Raw genomic sequence first — 18,731 nt, 5'->3', positions numbered from 1 at the left:
AGAAAGCTCAGCCCATGCTGGGACTCAGTGTCCTGGTCCCTCTGTGAGAACTGGGTTAGAGTTAGAGAAATTAATGGAAAGACTTCCACTGACCTCAGAAAGAATATTTACACAAGATGCTCAAACCTTGAAAATATTTACCTCCAAAACAGAGAACACAATTTAGAAGATCTGCTGAGACCACTTCACTGAACCACTCAGTCACTGGCTGGTATTTAAGCAGGACATTAAAAAATCAACTCTTGCTACAATTCTTATTAGCATATTATTTCTTCTGGACACAAATAGCAAAACAGATCATTACCTCATTAAATCTGCTGATGCAACATCACTTAATCAATCTCCCCATTTCTACAATTTGCTAGCCTAACGATCTAGGCAAGAAAACAAGGTAGGAAGGAAGGAGAGAGAAAGAGAAAAGACATAAACAAACAAATAAGGAAGGAAAACACCGCATTTCATTGTGGAAAATATCCTGTTTCATATCATGTAGCTTTCAAAACACAAAAATTAACTCAAGATACGCAGCTACACCTGCACATGAAAGCCCAGCCAAGTCTCTACACATCAGAACAGTCAGTAGGTATGTAAGGTTTATGAAGCATATCATGTCCTAATTCATGTGAGAATGGTTGGCAGTACTAATGGGATTTTGTTACATAAACTCTGCTGATAAGACATTGGAGCTTTAAACAGTTAGCAAGAGTTTTTTTTTATGGCTGGCATGTTTTCCAGACAAAATATGGTGAATTTCTACCTCTGCTAGCAGCCCCACAGCTCTGCTGGGGTGTCCTGTGCAGGGCTGCAGATCTCTTAAAGGGCAAATAATCGACAATCAGTGACAAGCAAGGGGGGGAACAAAGCTGTCCTAGGAGAAAAGCTGCAGCACCAGCTTTAGGAGCATCTCTGAACCCCTGTGAAACCAGGAGGAGGCTGACACTGAGGTCAGCTGTGAAATGTGCCCGTGGAAGTGAAATAGTGCCAACCATTACATTTGAGAAAACATGGTTTGTGTGCACGTTTTCTGGGAAAGCTCATTAGCCAGTTCTACCCTCCACAGAAACGAGCCCCAGCTCCCCTTGTCTGAGTGCAGGGATTTCACTGGGACAGCTGAAAGGTGCATTTACAGACCTGCCTTGCACTTCAACGCTAATGAGCTTTTCCACTGGTATCGATAAATTCTCCTGCTCACATGTTCAGCATTCCTTTGGCATGCATTGCCAGATAAATCCTTTATTGTCTTTCTGGTAGCTTGCCCAATTCCCACCAGGCAGATTTTTAAAACCCAAATCCTGCCTTATTGCTGGCTACTGCCTCTCTCACCCAATAAATTCAATTTACCACTTGATAGAATTAGGCAGCTGGTGGCCCTCAGCCCTTCCTTTAAATCAAAAAGAGATGTGTCTGGGAATCTACAGACCATCAACAGGCAGCAGGAAGAGCTGGGAGGTGCCATTGCATCCTTGCACCCATAATCCTTTCCTAAAAGTTCCACTGTGGGAGAACCCTGCAGAATAAAACCCTTCTGTGACTGATTTCAGGAGAAGGATGTTCACACTGACCCACTGATGACCTCAAAGGGATGAGCTCTGAACATGCACCGAGTGCAATGGGGTTGCTGGTATTCAAAAGCTGGGTATAAACTGCTAGTTGAGGTGACATTTCAGCTCTGTAATTTTAAGGTAAAACCTGACTGAGCTTGTTTGTAATGCCAGGACTCCTAATTATACCTAAAATAAAATAAAAAAAAAAAGAAGCTGTTGCCAAATAGCATTTGATGATTCGAGTGAAGAAGGCAGTAATTAATCCTGCAGGGACAACAGGAGACTAATTAGAAGCAGAGCAGAAATTTTGTTTTCCTTTAGAAAAAAAAAAAAAAAAAGCCTTTTTCCATGGGAGCTCAGATAAGACACCCAATTTAAAAACTGAACTGTGACCTCCAACTAATGGTCCTGGCAGCAGCCCTGGATGCAAGTGAATTCCCAATGATTAGTCAGAAAGTGCTTTTATTTATTTTTTTTTTTCCCCTTTTTCTAGGAAATAAAAGTGGTGACAGAGAAAAGAGGTGGAACATGTCATGAAATTCTACTGAAAACAAGTCCAGGACAGGAAAGAGCCCACATATCTTGGCACAGGACACATGGAGAAGCTGAGAAGAGCTCTAGCTTTGCCTGAGGAACTTTTACTATCACTACATGGCACTGGTTCAAATTGCTGCTGGGGGTGAAGTTCACCCAAAGTGTAGCTGGAGTAGGAATGGTCACACACATGGCAGAAGCTGGTGTCTCACTCGAGTTCCACTTCTCAAAGGGGCTCATTAAAACCCACAAACACCCCAGTCCCTGCCATTCTGTGGAACACTGTGCTGCTCCAGAGTGTACAAAAGGGCCACAAATAAAAATAAAATAAAATAAAATAAAATAAAATAAAATAAAATAAAATAAAATAAAATAAAATAAAATAAAATAAAATAAAATAAAATAAAATAAAATAAAATATAAAAAAGTAAAATAAAATATAAAAAATATAAAATAAAATAAAATAAAATAAAATAAAATAAAATAAAATAAAAAATATAAAATAAAAAAGTAAAATAAAATATAAAAAATATAAAAATATAAAATAAAATAAAATAAATTAAAATAAAATAAAATAAAATAAAATAAAATAAAATATAAAAATATAAAAAAATAAAATAAAATAAAATAAAATAAAATAAAATAAAATATAAAATATAATATAAAAAAGTAAAATAAAATATAAAAAATATAAAATAAAATAAAATAAAATAAAATAAAATAAAATAAAATAAAATAAAATAAAATAAAATAAAATAAAATAAAATAAAATAAAATAAAATTGAAGGTTTGTTTAATAAAATAATGCCCTGAGAATGGCAAAAGGCTTGCCCTGTTATTCCTGTTTAATTTGGAGACTTGTTGCTAAGCCACAGATTGGAAAGGATTTTGTGAGTAACCCTGTGAGCCATCATAGACCAAGGAGGTTACAGAGTCTGGAAAAACATCTAATAATAGAGCCAGGTATGAACCTTTGTATGTGCCCAGACAAGTAGGGAATAAGCCTGGGAATGGGGCTTGGGCAGACCCTGGGAATGTGCACAGACCCCATGGATGTGCCCAGAGCCTTTGGACAAGCCCAGGCCCTTTCCTCAGTGGTGTCCACAGACTGACTGTGAGAGGAGCAGGCAGAATCCAGAGGGATGAGAATCCAGAGGGATGAGAATCCAGAGGGATGAGAATCACCTCCAGATCCAGCCACTAATGGGAAACCTACACATTTCCTACAGCCTTGGATGTGCACATCTGCCAGGGCAGCACTGGAAACCTGCTCAAATGCTATCGAGGTTTTAATGGCATTTTCAGACACTGTAATCACCTTTCACTGGACTGGGGAAGAGGCTGGAAGAGGGTGTGGGTGTTGTTGATGTATCCATATCAGCCCACTGCTTCCAGAAACTGCATAGTCACCGAGACATTATTCTCAGTGTTTGGCACCAAGTGTGGATTTTAGCTGATGCTTAATTTATTTATATGCCATAGTTTTAGAATATGCCAGATTTCTCTGCTGTCTGTTTGATGAGTATTGGCTCTCACAGCTGTTATCTTGAAAATTGGCATCATGTTCCTCAGCATGGTATTTAAACTGAAAACCAGAAAAAAATAGGACATAACTAAGAATCTTCAAATTTTACCTCCTGTTTGTGCTATTAAAGTCCACAGAATCACCAAATGATAAAACAGAATTTGGGATTTTCTGGAAACCACTTGGTCCAACCCCTCCTTGTTCATAGCAGGGCCAGCTGCAAACACAGAGTCCATACACTGATGCCACATAATTTAGATACTATATGCCCCTTTCCAACAGGTTTTTGGGACACTGGAAGAGCTTTGCCTCTCCTGAAGCCCACATTTTCCCTTAATAGCAGATATTTGAGTATCCTTTAATGGACTTTCTCTGTCCCACAGCTGTCACCCTGAAAAAGTCTGCCAGCCTCATCCTGTCCTGGAGCAGTGAGGGCTGAGCCCAACCTAGTACAAAATCTTTTTTATAGGGCTTTTAATTAAGGCTAATTGATGTATTCATGGCAGACTGCCAGACACAGAGCTGGTGCACACCAGTAGTCTCAGACTCTGGGCCAAGAAAGCTTGCATCCCCAAGAAGAAAATAACTAAGAAAAGAACTTATCTGCTTTACAGAAAACAGATAAAAAGGTTTGTGAGAATACTGCTGAAGATTCGTGGTTCCACATGCCATGCACTGGGGGGCTGATTAACATAATATAAAAAATAAATACAATTTATTCAGCATGGCCTGGTCAAGACCTTTTGGAATGCTTCTGCCACTTGGGTATACAAAATCAATATGTGCCTTCTTGTCCCACTGTGCACTATAAGGTCAATTTTCAGCCTGACTAAATGCACCCTCAGTAAGGATGATTTTAGTTTGTTTGTCATTTGTTAGATATCACGGCACTGATCTTTGCACATATTCTTTATGTCAGTAAGAACATTCATTGCTTCACTGCCAGAAGAAATGTGGACTTTTTGTCAATTTTAGCTCCATTCAGCACTTTGCTTTAAGAATGTATTTCATTTGGAAATGCACAATAGCATATTAAACAAAATAAAACAGGTAGAGATTGTGTCATCCACTTGCACCAAAAAAATTAAGGGAGAGTTATAAAAAATATTCCCAGATGTGGAAATGTATATGGAACAAACTTTTCCTCTTACAGCCTATTAAGAGCAATGTTAACAAAAACCATTCAAACCCTCCTTTGCAGGAAAATGGCATTTGAAAACATATTTTTAAAAAAATAAAACAGGTATCACTTTGACACCACCTCACTTAGGGAAAAAATATTCATTGTAATATTTTTAATAATAATTTTATTATTAAAATTTTATTTAATATTATCTAATAAGATTATTATTTAATATTTAAGAAACAATCTGTCCAATTCTGACATCCAAAAAGATAGGCCTGGATTTTCTAAATGCTCAAAATCCAAGTAAAAAAGTGTAAATTTCTCACAATATATCCCTTTATGTCCTCACTTGCAAATTCTGCATTAAAAGTTTGGCTATTTTTCTATTTTCCCTTCCAGTTCAGGGCATCCTTTTCCTCCAAAAGCCTCAAAGCTATTTCATGAGCACATCTGTTTTCTGAGATGTCTGTGGAACGATCTCAGTTACCTCCAGAACAACTGTTCTTGGCTTTGCAAAGAGTATAACTACAGCTTCCAGTCCTTTTAAACTGCCCTGGGATTCAAAATACTTATTAAAGTCCAACTGATTATCAGATTCACACTTCACACCTGTGCAACAGAGTTACTCTCTGTGAGGTGGTAAATGAAGACTGAACTTGAGTCTAGCAATGACCCCAAACTCTGGTGCAGCACTGAGCCCCTATAGTTGTGCTACTTCTGCAGAACAGGGAAAAGAAAAATGGACAAAGCTTAAATCTGTCACTTCCAGAATCAGCTCTGCTCTAACCCCCGTGCCCTGGCAAAGACAGAAAATAAAAGGATTTACAAATACAAATTCAGAAGAACTGAATCCTGACTACAACAATTTTTTTTTTTTTCAGTAATTATCCTGAAGTGCTGTTCTATCTCTTATATGCAACATTACACAGAAAAAGCTATTAAAAGTACTCTAGTTCATTTGCTTTGGAAAGTGTTTTCTGTACACATTTTCTGTACATGTTTTATTTCTATTCCAAAGTCCAGAAAGATAAAATCCACTCGTGTGCAGGTAAAATGCCTTGGACACACAAAGCACAGGGTAGGTGCTAAGGATGCTGTTCCCAGCATCTGGCAGGAACATCTGTACAGGTTTTGAGCTCTTACAGGAAAGGAAAGGAAGGGAAAGCATGCAGCTGAGAGCTCCCTTTGCTTGGTGCGTCACTGCTTCAGCACTGGCCTGGGTGGAAGTGGCCCTTGGTGTCCTTATTGCACTTACTGACTACAGGTGGTTGTTTCCAGTCCAGCCTGAGCTACAGGACTGTGCCTCACGCTTTTGAATGGAGAAGGAAAGCCCCAGTCACTCATCACATCATGCACAACGCGAGGGGACGGGAGACGAACCGCTGACAACTCCATGAAACAACACGTAACGCTCCCAGCGCGGATTTTGGAGACAAAGTCCTTCAGAATTGCACCTGCCAGAGTCAACCCCACAAACTGGGCCTCCCCAGCACACAGAGCCTGGGACAGCCCATGCACAGGCTGATGGTGCTGATGGGGCCTGCAGGGCACCCATCACATCACTGCTTTGTACAAGCTGGTTCCACTGAACTTGCAATGGACAGTGCTGGAATATCAGAGTCAAAACAGCACTAGAAATAGACCCCGAGACACTGTATTTATTTCATGAACTTGGTATTTTACACTATTTAGCCACTACACATTTGAACCACTCAAGCTGCACTTGAACTGTAATAGACATTCTGGGCCCGCCCAAACGATTTTCAAGGTCAGACTAATCCTGTTAACACATTCTCTCGTTGTAAAGTGGCACAAAGTTACACCTGACTTGCAAGATAAACCTAAACAGAGATCCCTTTGCATGCCATGCAGTTCTAGCTAGAATTAATATCAGTTATAGAGAAAGAAAAGCAGTCTGTCACAAAGGCAGAGCAATGCCATTAAGGCTGAAGCTTTCTAACAAAGCCAACCCCCCTTATTCTGCTGTCTCTTTTGCAGCATCACTTCATGGCAGGTCCATGAATTCCAGGCATTTTAACAAAGTCTGGCCCCCAGACTGAGCCTGTGTAACTCAGCTATTCACCAGGCAGCCCTGGGCAGTGGCCATGTGTCTGTCTTAACCAGCAGACCAAGCCAGGCAAGAACATTCAACTCTTGAAATGTTGGCACTTGAACTGTACCCACAAGGTCTGCGCAGACTCCTGCAGCAACCCTGCAAGTCCCTAACCCCATAACCCCCCACCATTCTTCCAGAGTCCCAAGGTGGGATTTATCACAGGAATGGGAGGTCCTGTTGCCCTGCAGGTGCAGGTTGTTCCTGCAGTCCAAACCATGGCTGCAGAGTCATGGATTTGCACTTGTGTCAGAACACCAGCAGCAAAATACAGCTGAAAATTTTGACAGAGCAGCTGCAGAGAACTAAAATGAGAGGGTGGCTTGTTCACTAGACTTTGGGAAGAGCTCTCACTGTGGCTTTTTGTTCTTCCCTTTCATCTTATTTATTTTTTTTAAGTATCTCTAATTTCCTAAAAGGGCAGAAACAGGACAGAAAAAACTATCATCACCCAAAAGCCTCCATGAGCTGACAAAACAGAAGCAATGACTTCTTTGGCTTCCTTATGAGCTTTTGGAGCTTTATGGGTTTGGATTTCACAGTTGAAGACATGTTAACCCTAAGATGTAGATTCCTAATTGTCACTACTGAAAATGATGGTTTGTTTGGGTTTTAGGGATTTTGTTAGTTTTTCAGGAAGTGATTTAGTTTAGTCTGGTTTTCTAATGTTAAAAATTGGATCTAATACTGGTGTGTGTATAGAATGCTCACTGATTATAACCGTGTATTTGATATATCTGATTGACAGCAATGCCTTGTGGTACATACATCTTTTACTCCAGGCACTTTTGAAAGAACAGGATCTTGATACAAGAGGTCATTTAAGCTTTAGGTAGGGGGAAACCTGCTCTGAAGGAGCCTCTGTGTCCTGCTGGGCTGGCCTCAAGCCACACCAGTTAACATCTCTGAAGCTGCAATGGCAATTTCTGCTATGCATCTTGTGTACCTGGATTCAAACCAGAGCAAATTGAGAGGCAAAAACACCCACCACACTCAGGGGCAGACCCAGGCAGAGTCCAAAAGCCCAGCTCCAAACAGATCAGCAAAGCCTGCCCTGCTGCAGCCCTGCAAAGCCAGCAGCTCCAGCCAGGAGGTGAGAGGGGGTCTGAGCATGGCCCAAGGCTGGGAGATGCCAACAGGAGCCAGGCAAGAGGAGGGGCAGAGCCTCTGGCACAGACCTGAGGCACTCAGTACATGTGGGACCTGGCTGTGTGGGCACTCCAAGCCTGCTCTTGAAACGTGCTCCCTCCACACACTGACACCTTCCATGAGCCCAAGGCACGAGCAGCACTCCAGGCAGGGCTCCATCCCCCCAGCACACCCACCACTCTCCACACACACCTTATCATCCAAGCACCTTGGACTAAAGAGAATTACATCCTGACCAGTTACCTTCTCTCTTTCTAAAGGCAGACTGATAAATGTCCTCATGAAAGAGAGTGGAGAGGGATTAACCACAGCCTTTTAACTTCAGGCTTTCGAACCTGCTCACGTGGCTCCCAAGAAGCTGAACTACAAGTGCTCTCTCCCTTGCTCAGACCTCTGCCAGGGGCAATAAAGGGGACAGTGAGAGAGCAACCTCAACCCCACAAAAATGAGACATGCTAATGAAGATACTGACAGAACTGGACACCACCACTGAGTGCTGCAAAGAGAATCTACATAATGTTACTCTAACAGTTCAGTAAAAATGGCATCAGTAAAAGGAGGCTTTCAAGAAAGAAGTTAGCCCCAAACACTCAGGGAGTGCAACTGAGAGAGTTTCTGTTAGTTTCATGTTGTTACATAAATCACCATTATTATTATTATTCTTAGTATTATTATTATTATTTCTTACTTATGATGTTAAAAGAGCAGGAGGATACTTGAAATAAAAGGCTGTGCATGCACAATACCCACACAAATAAATTCCAGTGATCCACCCTAGCACCAGGCACGGTGCCCTTCCCTGCCCACTGAGCTGAGCCCTCCCTTTAGGATGAGTAGGGGAATTCATCACCAAATATACAGTATATTGTCATGGAATGATACCAGGAAACAATACTAACAGGAGTCTGAACGTGTCCTTCACGTCATATTAATCTACTGTTTAACTCGGCAGAAAAGACAGTGAGGAAATAAAAGCTCAATTCACCCAGCCTGAGATCAGAACTGTCATGGCAATATTGGCAGGTAAGACCCTGATTCTTTAAATAGTACATTGCCTTTGTTAAACAAAAGTCATTCTTTTATTACATAATAGAGATTATAAATAAATGTAAAGTGTGCATGCAGTCAACTGCATATTATACAAGCAATATCTATGTTAATAATTGCTTTCTTTGGCAGGCCAGAATCCAGCTGGACATGCAATATTTACATATCAAAATCCTTGGTGTGTTCAAGTCATATTGGATGCAAGTGAAAATATATATGTATATATATTTACCGTATACACACACATATATATATATATGTATAAAGGTATATATACAACTCTGCATATATACTGTATACATATATACACATAGGTATAGGCTAAAAGTGGATTTCATCTTTTTCAGATTCAGGTGATGCAGGCCTTGAAACACTAAAAATATCCTGACAGGATATCTGGGGAGGGGACTGGGGAGATAAATGAGACTTGGGGGAAGAGAGCTGGGATACGTTCTTTTCAGACAATATTTTTAAAATTTCTGCCACCTGCTTCTCAAGGGCAGCCATCCTGCTGCTTAGCAGCTGGATATCTTCTTTGAGTTCGTGCTTGACTTCCTGCAGCGTGGTTTGTAAGGCCTGCTCAGGAATGGGGTAGAAAGGACACCTAGCATCCGCCTGGATGGGGCTGTGCTCCAGGGGGCTGCGAGTCTCACCAGCTTTATCCAAGCGAAGGTCACTTTTTGTTATTCCACTGTCACAAGAATCTGTTTTCCTCAGTGGGTTTTTATTTACACCGTTCTCCGAGTCATTGGACTTGGGGTCGTCGGACAGCAACCCCATGGACTCAGCCTTGGTGACGTTGTTCCAGTCCTCCTTCTTCTCCTCGTGGGCCCCCATCGTGTTCTTCAGCCGAAGCCAGCCTTTCCCGTTCCCGTTTTTCATCCTCATGGGGCTGTTCACTTTGAGACATTTCTGGTCTCCGTTTCCGTTTGGCTTCAGCTCCATCGCGTCGCGGTTGTTCTGCTTCACGGCCTCGCTGGTCTTCATGTACGCCAGGGTGGTCTGGATGGGAGTGATCTGGGACACGGTGACCACGCTGGTGCCCGTGATGGAGGCCCCGTTCTGCACGCTCCTGCTTTCCACCTGCAGCTGGTTCCGCTCTGGATCGATGTGGGTGGAGCCTTGATTGCGCATCTCCTTCTGCTGCTTGAATTTCTGGAAGAGTTTCCGCACAGGGTGGTCCACAGGGATGCTCAGCGTCACCTCGTTCTTCTGGCGCAGGCGCTCCTCTTCCTCCTTCTTGACATCACTGATCTTCCTGAAGATGATCTGTGGGGGATAAATCCACAAGAGAGTCAGGACTCAAAGCACATCACATGAAAATATTAATTTGAGATGGATAAACAGACTTGAGAACAGCCATTTCTCTCTTAATCCTTATTTCTGATCTTCCTTTCCATCTTAATTTTTTTTTTTTAGTGAATTCAAATGGAGCTGATCAAGACACAGCAACCTCAAGATTAACCACTATAGATAGGGCACATACACACACACACACTTTCTGAACAGGAGGCATTAGAAGTGCCTTTCACCCTTTTTCTTGATGCAGAAGATACTTCTTCTTGAAGAACTAAAAATATCCCGACACCAACAGAAGTAAAGAAACTGAACAAAGAGAAGAAAGCAGTTGACAAAGAACCCAAATACTGAGATGCCAACCTACCCATTACTCACACTCATACCTGCTCTGTCACTATCTTTAGTACAGATCAAAAGGAAACAGTAATTCAGCAGGGACTACACAGCTGCTAAATAAATTTAATGTACACACCCTTCCAGAGGCTGGAAAATACCAACCTGCTCAGTACTTTTTGGTTTTGCTGTTAGGGTTAGGGTATTTTAGGAGTGTTGGAGGGTGCAATTACGTCCCCCATGGGCCACATGTGTGGCTTCACACACTTTACAGGTGTTTACTGCAGAATTAGTATGTCTTATATGTGTAGGTGAACAGGGAGCAGCACAGAGAAGCAGCGTAACAGGGCTCTGTGCAGCTCTAAGACCCAGCAGTATCCACCATCTCATCATGCCATGCCATTTAATGCTATTTCACCCAGCAGCACGTCTCAGACTGCTACAGAAAAAGGAATTTGAGCCTCAAGCTGGGAGAGGATTCACAGAGCAAAATGTTTTTGTTGATTTTCTACATGTTACTCATATGATTTCATTTTTTTTATGTTCATCCAGTTTTCTTGAGTGTGGGACTGAGGCAGAGTGGGGAAACTGGTTCTCTGCTTGACAACACTATGAGAAGCAGCCTATGATTAAACACAAACATGGACTGCAAGGGACAGTGTGGTAAGAAAAGGAAAACAAAGCCCTTGAAATATCAACTTGAGTATCCATATTTGAGTATCTATTTCCTTTCAAGTCTCACATCTTCAGAAGTCAGTAGAGAGGTGCCACAATGGCTACAGATCCTTCACTGCATGAATCTGGGATGAGCTGGACTTCAAAGCTTCATTAGAGAGCTTTCTGTGGATATATCCTTGCCTGCTGCTGATAGATGCAGCTGCTTATAATAATTTGGTTAATTTATTAGAAGGCCAGTTAAAAAAACAGAAACAAAACCAAGGGACAACCATGGAAGTTACTTCCATCTGACTCCTCTGACCTAGATGCAGTGACACATTCCCTCATTTGGAGGCTCCCCTTCATTAGCAGCTGCCCTCATGGAGCTACTCTCTCTCTCTCGGGCCTGTGGGGAGGGCAAACAATGGCAAGAGAAGTTGCCCTTGATTCAAAATTGAGTGATTACATTTAATTGCAGCCATGGTCTCTAAAGGCAGATTTGGAAGGTGGGTTGTGTGTGATGTTTTGTTTGTGCCTCTCTATCCCCAGAGGGCAGCGCAGCACCTCTGGCAGAAGATGCAACAGTGAAAGCCACCAGCTGCAAGGATGTGTCCCCAAGGTGTGTCTCAGGGGACATGGCTGGTTCCTCTGCTGGTGTCCCTGTTTGGCTGCTCTGCCTTGTGCTGAGCCCCTGAAAACATCTGTGGTGGGGTTACATCCTCTACCCACTGCTTTAAAAGGTTGTGTAGTGACAGGACAAAGGGGGAGTGGCTTTAAAAGGAGAGTAGGTTTAGACTGGACTAGGAAGAAATCCTTCACTGTGAGGGTGCTGAGGCCCTGGCACAGGTTGATCAGACTAACCATGTCTGCCCCAACCCTGGCAGTGTTCCAGACCGGGCTGGATGGGGCTCTGTGCAATCTGAGAAAGTGGAAGATGTCCCTGCCCATAGCAGGGTTGGAAATGGATGATCTTTAAGGTCCCTTCCAACCCAAACCATTCCATGTTTCTGTTTCCCCGGCTTTCTGGGCACAAATCTGTTTGACAGCTTGAGCACCCTGCTCTCCTGCAGCCAGCCTGTGCCTGGCAGCTGCTGTGCAGAGGCAGTGGGGGATGCTGGAAGGGAGACAGCTGCCAGCAGCCTGGTACAAGCCTGTGGAGCTTCCCTGGCCAGTGTGGCACTGGATGTGCCATTGGGAAAGGCACGAGGCAACTCTGACAGCTTCTGTCCTGCTGCATGTTTATAATAACCAAAATGACAACAAAGACCACAGCAGCAGTTTTTGATTCCTCTCCTGAAGCTTTCACTTCACTGAAAATTACCCTCACCTCCCTTTCTCCCCCAGACAGTCCAATCTTGGTTCTTTTGTCCCTCCTCTAGACTCAGCTCAAACCTCCTCCAGACAGATGTTATCTCCCTGCACAGAATATAACTACCAGTGACTGCTGCTGCTGCTGCTGCTGCTGCTGGGTTTGGCAGACGAAAAGCCAAAACCTCTCTAATCTGACACCACCTGTACCTCATACTCCTGAAGTGTGTCCTTATGAAAGTCAGGAAATGACTGTGAAGGATTTTGCCCCAGGTTTCACTCGGATGGGTCGAGCCCAGTGGCAGCGGGGTCTGAGCCTGAGTGCTGCTGAGGCTCAGAGCAGAGCAAACACTTTGGGAAAAGCTGAAAGGGATGTGTGCCCAAGGTGGGAAGTGCCATCAGACACACGCTGCAAATCTGGTCTGGCTGTGTGAGGCCAAGGACCTTCTGACCACTCACAGCCATGAGCTTTACCTCTACTTTATGCCCATGAAGTGGAGAAGACACACACCCAAAGCCCTGCAGTCACCTCCTCAGAACATGTTCTCTCAGCTTCTTGCAGGACTCAAGCTGACAGACCTCTTCAATGAATTATTTCCTTTTTCTTCTCTGGGGACAGAAAATGCTACAGCCTGGAATGGTTATGGGCAGCTCCTTTGAAGAAGCAGATCTGCCAAAAGCTGAATTAGTGCAGAAATGCCCAGGGACTCCAAAGTCCTGGGGTTAGCTGAGAGTCAAGAATTCAGGACTCATCTACCTCAGTGGAGCCCTGTTTCCAATGGAGCAAAGGTGGGCTGATGCCCAGCCCTGGGCCTCCTCCCCCCTTGGCTTTCTCATGTAACCTGTATGTGTTCATAGCTGCTTTATTTTCTTTTTCACTCTGAAATGTGTAACCAAGCAGACCCTCAGATCCCAACTGACCCTGTGGGATAATGGCACTTTGGATGGAGACTGAGCTCTTGGTCCTCACTCTCCCACTGAACCACTTCAAGGAATTACTTGAATTACTTCAAGGAAATCAACCCATGGAGAACTTGCCCCTCTTCCTTCCCCTCAACCTATGTAGATGTACATAGATGTACCCCTAGCAGAGCAAGGGTCCAATTTTGGTCAGGAGTACTTGAGATCAGTAGAATATGTACAAGTAAAAGAAAAGAATGATCTTGCACATACAAAGTACTGAAAAAAAACCCCCAAGATGTGAATTCTACCACTAACAGAGCAATAGTTATTTTTCATTACCATTTTTTTCCATATTAGGATATTTTTCATGTGGCTGGATTTAATCCACTTCCACAGTGGTTTAAATTAAACCAGAATAGTTAAAATGTGTTTACATTTACAAATGTTTACATGGAGACTTAATTCTATTAATGTCTAATAACTTCAACCAGCTTTTTTTTTTTTTTTTTTTTTTTTTTTATAAATAAGAATAGAAAAACATCTCATGCAATCTGACATCTCTCTGCAGATTAGGAGAGTATTATTTTGAAATCTTAAATTGGATGAACTATTTCACTTGTTCCTGACCCTTTTTAGAGAAGTTACACACAGGCTTGTCCCAATATCTGTCCCAGGAACAGACACAATCTTCAAAAGAGTTAATCAGAAGCTGAATTACTTGTGTATAGAGTTTATCTCAAGGAGTAAAGAGCCACTCTCCTGTCTCACATCATGTTCTAAATTAATTAATGTAACAGACATTAAGTGCAGGACTCCCTTTATGGATCAGATTCTGAAAGAATGTTTCATGTGGAACAAATTTTGTCCCAGGTTCCTGAGTTCTTTTTAGTGCACTTATTTTGGGAAGAAGGGGCAACAGAGATGACATTAATTACTGAGCTGGCAAAGATGAAGCAGAAGTTAACTAATAGCCAGCCATGGGGACTGAAATACTCCAGTTATTTATGAGGCAGGCATGGAGGAGACAACAGCAATTTCGGATTCTCCATCTGATCTCGATCTCAGCCTCCTTTCTCTCCCTTCCATACCAAGAGGTAACTCCTGTGAGTGTGAACTCTGTCCCTTCCAAAGGGGCACCTTCCCAAAGGTGCTGGCAGTGGATGTGTCACTGCTGGAGCAGCTCCTGTGAGGTGTCAGCTCCTATAACCAACCCCAAAGCCAAGTGCAGATGAGGGCAACAGCACCGAGTCAGGGAGACAGCTCAAGGCTGAGACACACACTCTGAATTAATGAGTAAAACTGTGGCTTTTTCAGGTGCTTTGAAATGCATCCCTTGTCTGCTGTCTTTTTTTGTAGCAGTATCGTGAAAATCATCCCTCCATGACCTTGCTCCATACAGGAGATCTCACAAAGATCCCTTAATAAGTGACTCCAAGGCAGGTACGTGAAGGGATTAAAGAACTGGTAAAAGTCTTGAAGAATTACAGTAAGTTCATAAAAAGTGGCAGGTGTTTGACCAGAGATCATCCTGTTCTGTGCCTGAACATCCCATGCTGTTGCTAGTGGCACTCAAGGTGTGCCTGCTCCTCTCCACAGAAATCCAGACAGGGACAGCCATGGATCCAGAGGGGCCCACAGTTGTCATGGTGATGGATGCAGTGTGTGTGCAGACTGAGGGAGAGAGGGAAGGAGGGAGGGAGAGCCACACAAAGCCATCAAAAAGCAAAGATTTTCACAGTGTGAAGACCCTGTCCTGGGGGAATTGGTTTGACTCAGCTCACTGGGCATTCCTGCAGCAGAAACACCACACTTCAATCCCCACAGCTACATCCACTCAGTAACCTCAGGTCACTCTTGTTAAAGCACAGACCAGGCTGGTGTCGGTGCACATCATCTCTCAAAAGTTTGTTTCAGGGGTAATTATCTTGTCTGCATCAATGTCTTGTAGAAGCCCCATCACCCTTGCATCTGATTGTTCACAACCCTATGTACTCGTCCAGATCCCTGTATTTTTGTTCCTATTTAATACAGCAACATCTTAGAAGGCATCTGAGATCAGTGAGGTAAGAATTATAGAATTATAGAACCATTAAGGTTGGAATCAAGATCATCTAGTCTGAACCAGGTTAATAAATTTGCAGAAATATAGGGCTTTTTTTTAACCTGGACCCTTCTGACAGCTCTGGTCCAGAGCTGTACTTGAAAACACTGCAGATGGAGCAAGTGGGATGAGCAGACAAAGTTTTGGAGCTTTCCAAATGATGGAGGCAGGACCTCAGGGAAATGCACCCTTCCTTGGACCACACTGCAGAGCTGGCAGCTGGTTTGCAGTTGGCTGAGACCCACTCAGCAGCTCCTTCATCAGCTTTCAGATCCCACCAGAAGGATTTGGACTGGTCCATCTCCTCCAGGAATGTCTAATTTCCATACAAAAAGGGAATTGGAGTGTTTTCACAAGGTGTGTTGGTCTTGGCATCCTTTTATATAAACATTTTGCCTTTTTTTTTTTTTTTTTTTTTCTGGAAACAGGAGAGCTGCCTTCCCTTGCCTCCTTGGCCTGAAATGACACAAGCTTAGCTGAAGCTGGCAAATGGATTTTAAAAGTTTTAAGTGGTATAACCAATATCCAATACTGCAATAACACAGATCTCATTTTCTTTGGAAATAATGCTACAAGGCTGTACAACATAAATTTCTGTAAAGACATCTGAAAAAATACTGTTAATTTTCACATCTTGGAGTGCATTGTACAGAAGTAATTTCCATTTTTGTCATGCTAATGTGGAAGGTGGATTTGTGTCAGATCCAGGATTTAGACACAGGATACCCCAGCGCAGATGAGTGTGCTATTTCCTGCTCCTGAAAATACATAATACATAAATACATTTCCTGCTCCATAAAATACACCCAATTTCCAGAGCACAGACAGAACAGGGCTCACCTACAAAGCCTCTGTCTGCATCTGAACTCTCCCTCCAGGAGCCCTGCACAGCGGAGGGAGGAAGACAAAAGCACTTGGAAGGTGTGAGTCATCTCACCTGCAGCTGAATGTTAAAGCAGGTCAGACAAGCTGTACCCTGAGATGCCTGTTTGCCTCTGGTGTCTGTACAGTGCCTGTCCCTGTGTGCAGATATCCTCTGTGGATGGTGGGCATGGAGGATTCAAATCCCTACCTGTGGCAGTGCAAACGTCAGGCTTTGGTGCAGACCGTATAAAAAAAGCCTCCTGTAAAGTTTTTCTCTGTGTGGGTTCTGCACCCTTCACCTGATGCTATTTCTATTTCCACCCCAGCATGTTGGGGTATTGCCCCACAGCCTCAGGGACCAGCCAGTCCTTACAGACAAACATTATTTCAAAAGCTGCAGAGGGAGGACAAGCCACGACTGCCCAGGAGACCCTGCCAGACTCTCTCAGTGAGAGCTTGTGGAAAACCAGATGTTTTTGCCTACATGGAGCAACAGGATGTACCACCAGCAGGGAAAGGAAAGCCACCCCTTCCCCCTTGTTGTCACTACACTTCCCAGGAAAACCTTCCAGCAGGGGAAGGGAGATGCCCTTCCCACAGCCCCTGGGAAAAAACCCTTTGCACTGCAAAGCTCATCCCTGATGTTGTAGGATAAATCCTGCTTGGATCACTCCACCACTGGCACCAAGCACTGCCAAACCCAGCAAACCCTTCCCAGGCCATTGCTCTGATGGGCTCAGGGGAGGTCTAGGATGCTTCAACCCTCAGTCCTTGAGGCCTGGTCCCCACTAGGAGTCTTTAGCTGTCAAAACAGGGCATATCTGGGATCCTCTTTTCTGATATTCTGAAAACTAGGCTATCCAAGCCCAATTCCTAATGTATAACCCTTGCTCCAAAGCCAAGATGTTTTTAAAATCTAGGCAGGTCCCAGAGAACACAACTCATTACTAATACCTGATGCTAAAATCTATTCAATCTTATTTTTCAGATATTATCTTAGGGAAAAATAAAAAAAAAACTTCCATGATATTAAAAAATATTCCTTTTTTTGTTTATGCAAATTAAAATGCAAATTTTAAAAGTTAAACTATGAAAGACAGGGCAGAAATGGATGAATAGGAAATGACCCCACACAAGCCTTTAGGCTGCTTCCATAATTCACTTCTGCGAATCTCCATAAACTCCTAGCTCACTTTATTAATCTGCACTCCATGGATGCAGAGTAGATGTTTTGAAATGATGGCTTTATTGTTTTCTGTTCTGTACACTCCTCAGATAGCTTCACTTTGATGTGAAATTCAGCCTCAAAAACAAACTGCTCTAACAACTCTTTTAATTGCTCTCCAGTAAATTCCCCTTAATCCTCCTGTCCCAGGAACTGTTTTGTGTTAAAGCATTGCTCCATCTGTGCGTGAGAAAGGAATCGCTGTCCTTGGCTGTGCAGTGAAAATGACTGACTGCTGAGCAATTAGTTAATCTCCAGGATAGGGATGTTTCACTAAACAGTCTTTCATGCTGGATTTTGGAGGAAAAGAAGATTTCTGTAGGTTAGTCTTCTGGCTGCTTGAAAGAAACAGTAAATAATAGCCTTTCTGCAAATTTCCATTGATCCTGACTTCACAGACACGGCAACATGCCACAGCAAAAGCTTCCTACCAAGCACATTTAAATTTTGCTTTGGAGAAACTGTATTCATGTACATTCTTCCTAAGCTACTATAGAATTGACCTGTAAAAGATGTGAAGATTTCCAATCCAAGTAACAGAGTGATGTCACTTCAAGGAAATGAGAATTATTTCCTTGATGCTGAAAAAGCCCTTTTAAGGGATATTTAATTGCATTTCATGTGCAAGGAAAAGGTTCATTCTTTTATGACAACCCAATAAAGATCTTTGTCCCCCAAGTTGCTCATCTAAAGAAAAACCAGGACATGTAATGAGGGAGAGACCCTTCAGAAAAGCACAACAACAGCCAATAACTGATTTCCAAAGTCCAGAAACTCCATCATCTCTTTACTGCTTGTCCTGTGGTTTAGAAATTCGTTACTGTAGGTCAAATTTTAATCTGGTTCCATTTCATGTTTGCAATCAATTCTCACAGCACCTGAGTACTCTTGCAGAGAGACATCTGTGCACGCTGGCAGCCAATTAGGCTGATCTGCATTTCTGAAAAAGCATGAATATTAAGTAGAAATCGGTTAAGAGTTTGACCCATCCACTTCATACTTG

General features: G+C 42.7%; 1 protein-coding gene across 1 annotated transcript in view; it reads right to left on the bottom strand.

Annotated features, from left to right (window-relative positions):
- Positions 1–9,359: 9,359 nt before the first annotated feature.
- KCNH5 (potassium voltage-gated channel subfamily H member 5) overlaps positions 9,360–18,731 on the bottom strand; it is a 148,429-nt gene continuing 139,057 nt past the window's right edge. The window contains exon 11 of the mRNA XM_058833832.1: positions 9,360–10,307. Within this exon, the coding sequence (XP_058689815.1) occupies positions 9,360–10,307 (948 nt within the window). The remainder of the gene's footprint in view (positions 10,308–18,731) is intronic.

This window comes from Poecile atricapillus, chromosome 1, assembly GCF_030490865.1.
Source record: "Poecile atricapillus isolate bPoeAtr1 chromosome 1, bPoeAtr1.hap1, whole genome shotgun sequence".
NCBI classification, from domain to species: domain Eukaryota; kingdom Metazoa; phylum Chordata; class Aves; order Passeriformes; family Paridae; genus Poecile; species Poecile atricapillus.
This window is presented reverse-complemented; position numbering and strand designations above follow the sequence as displayed.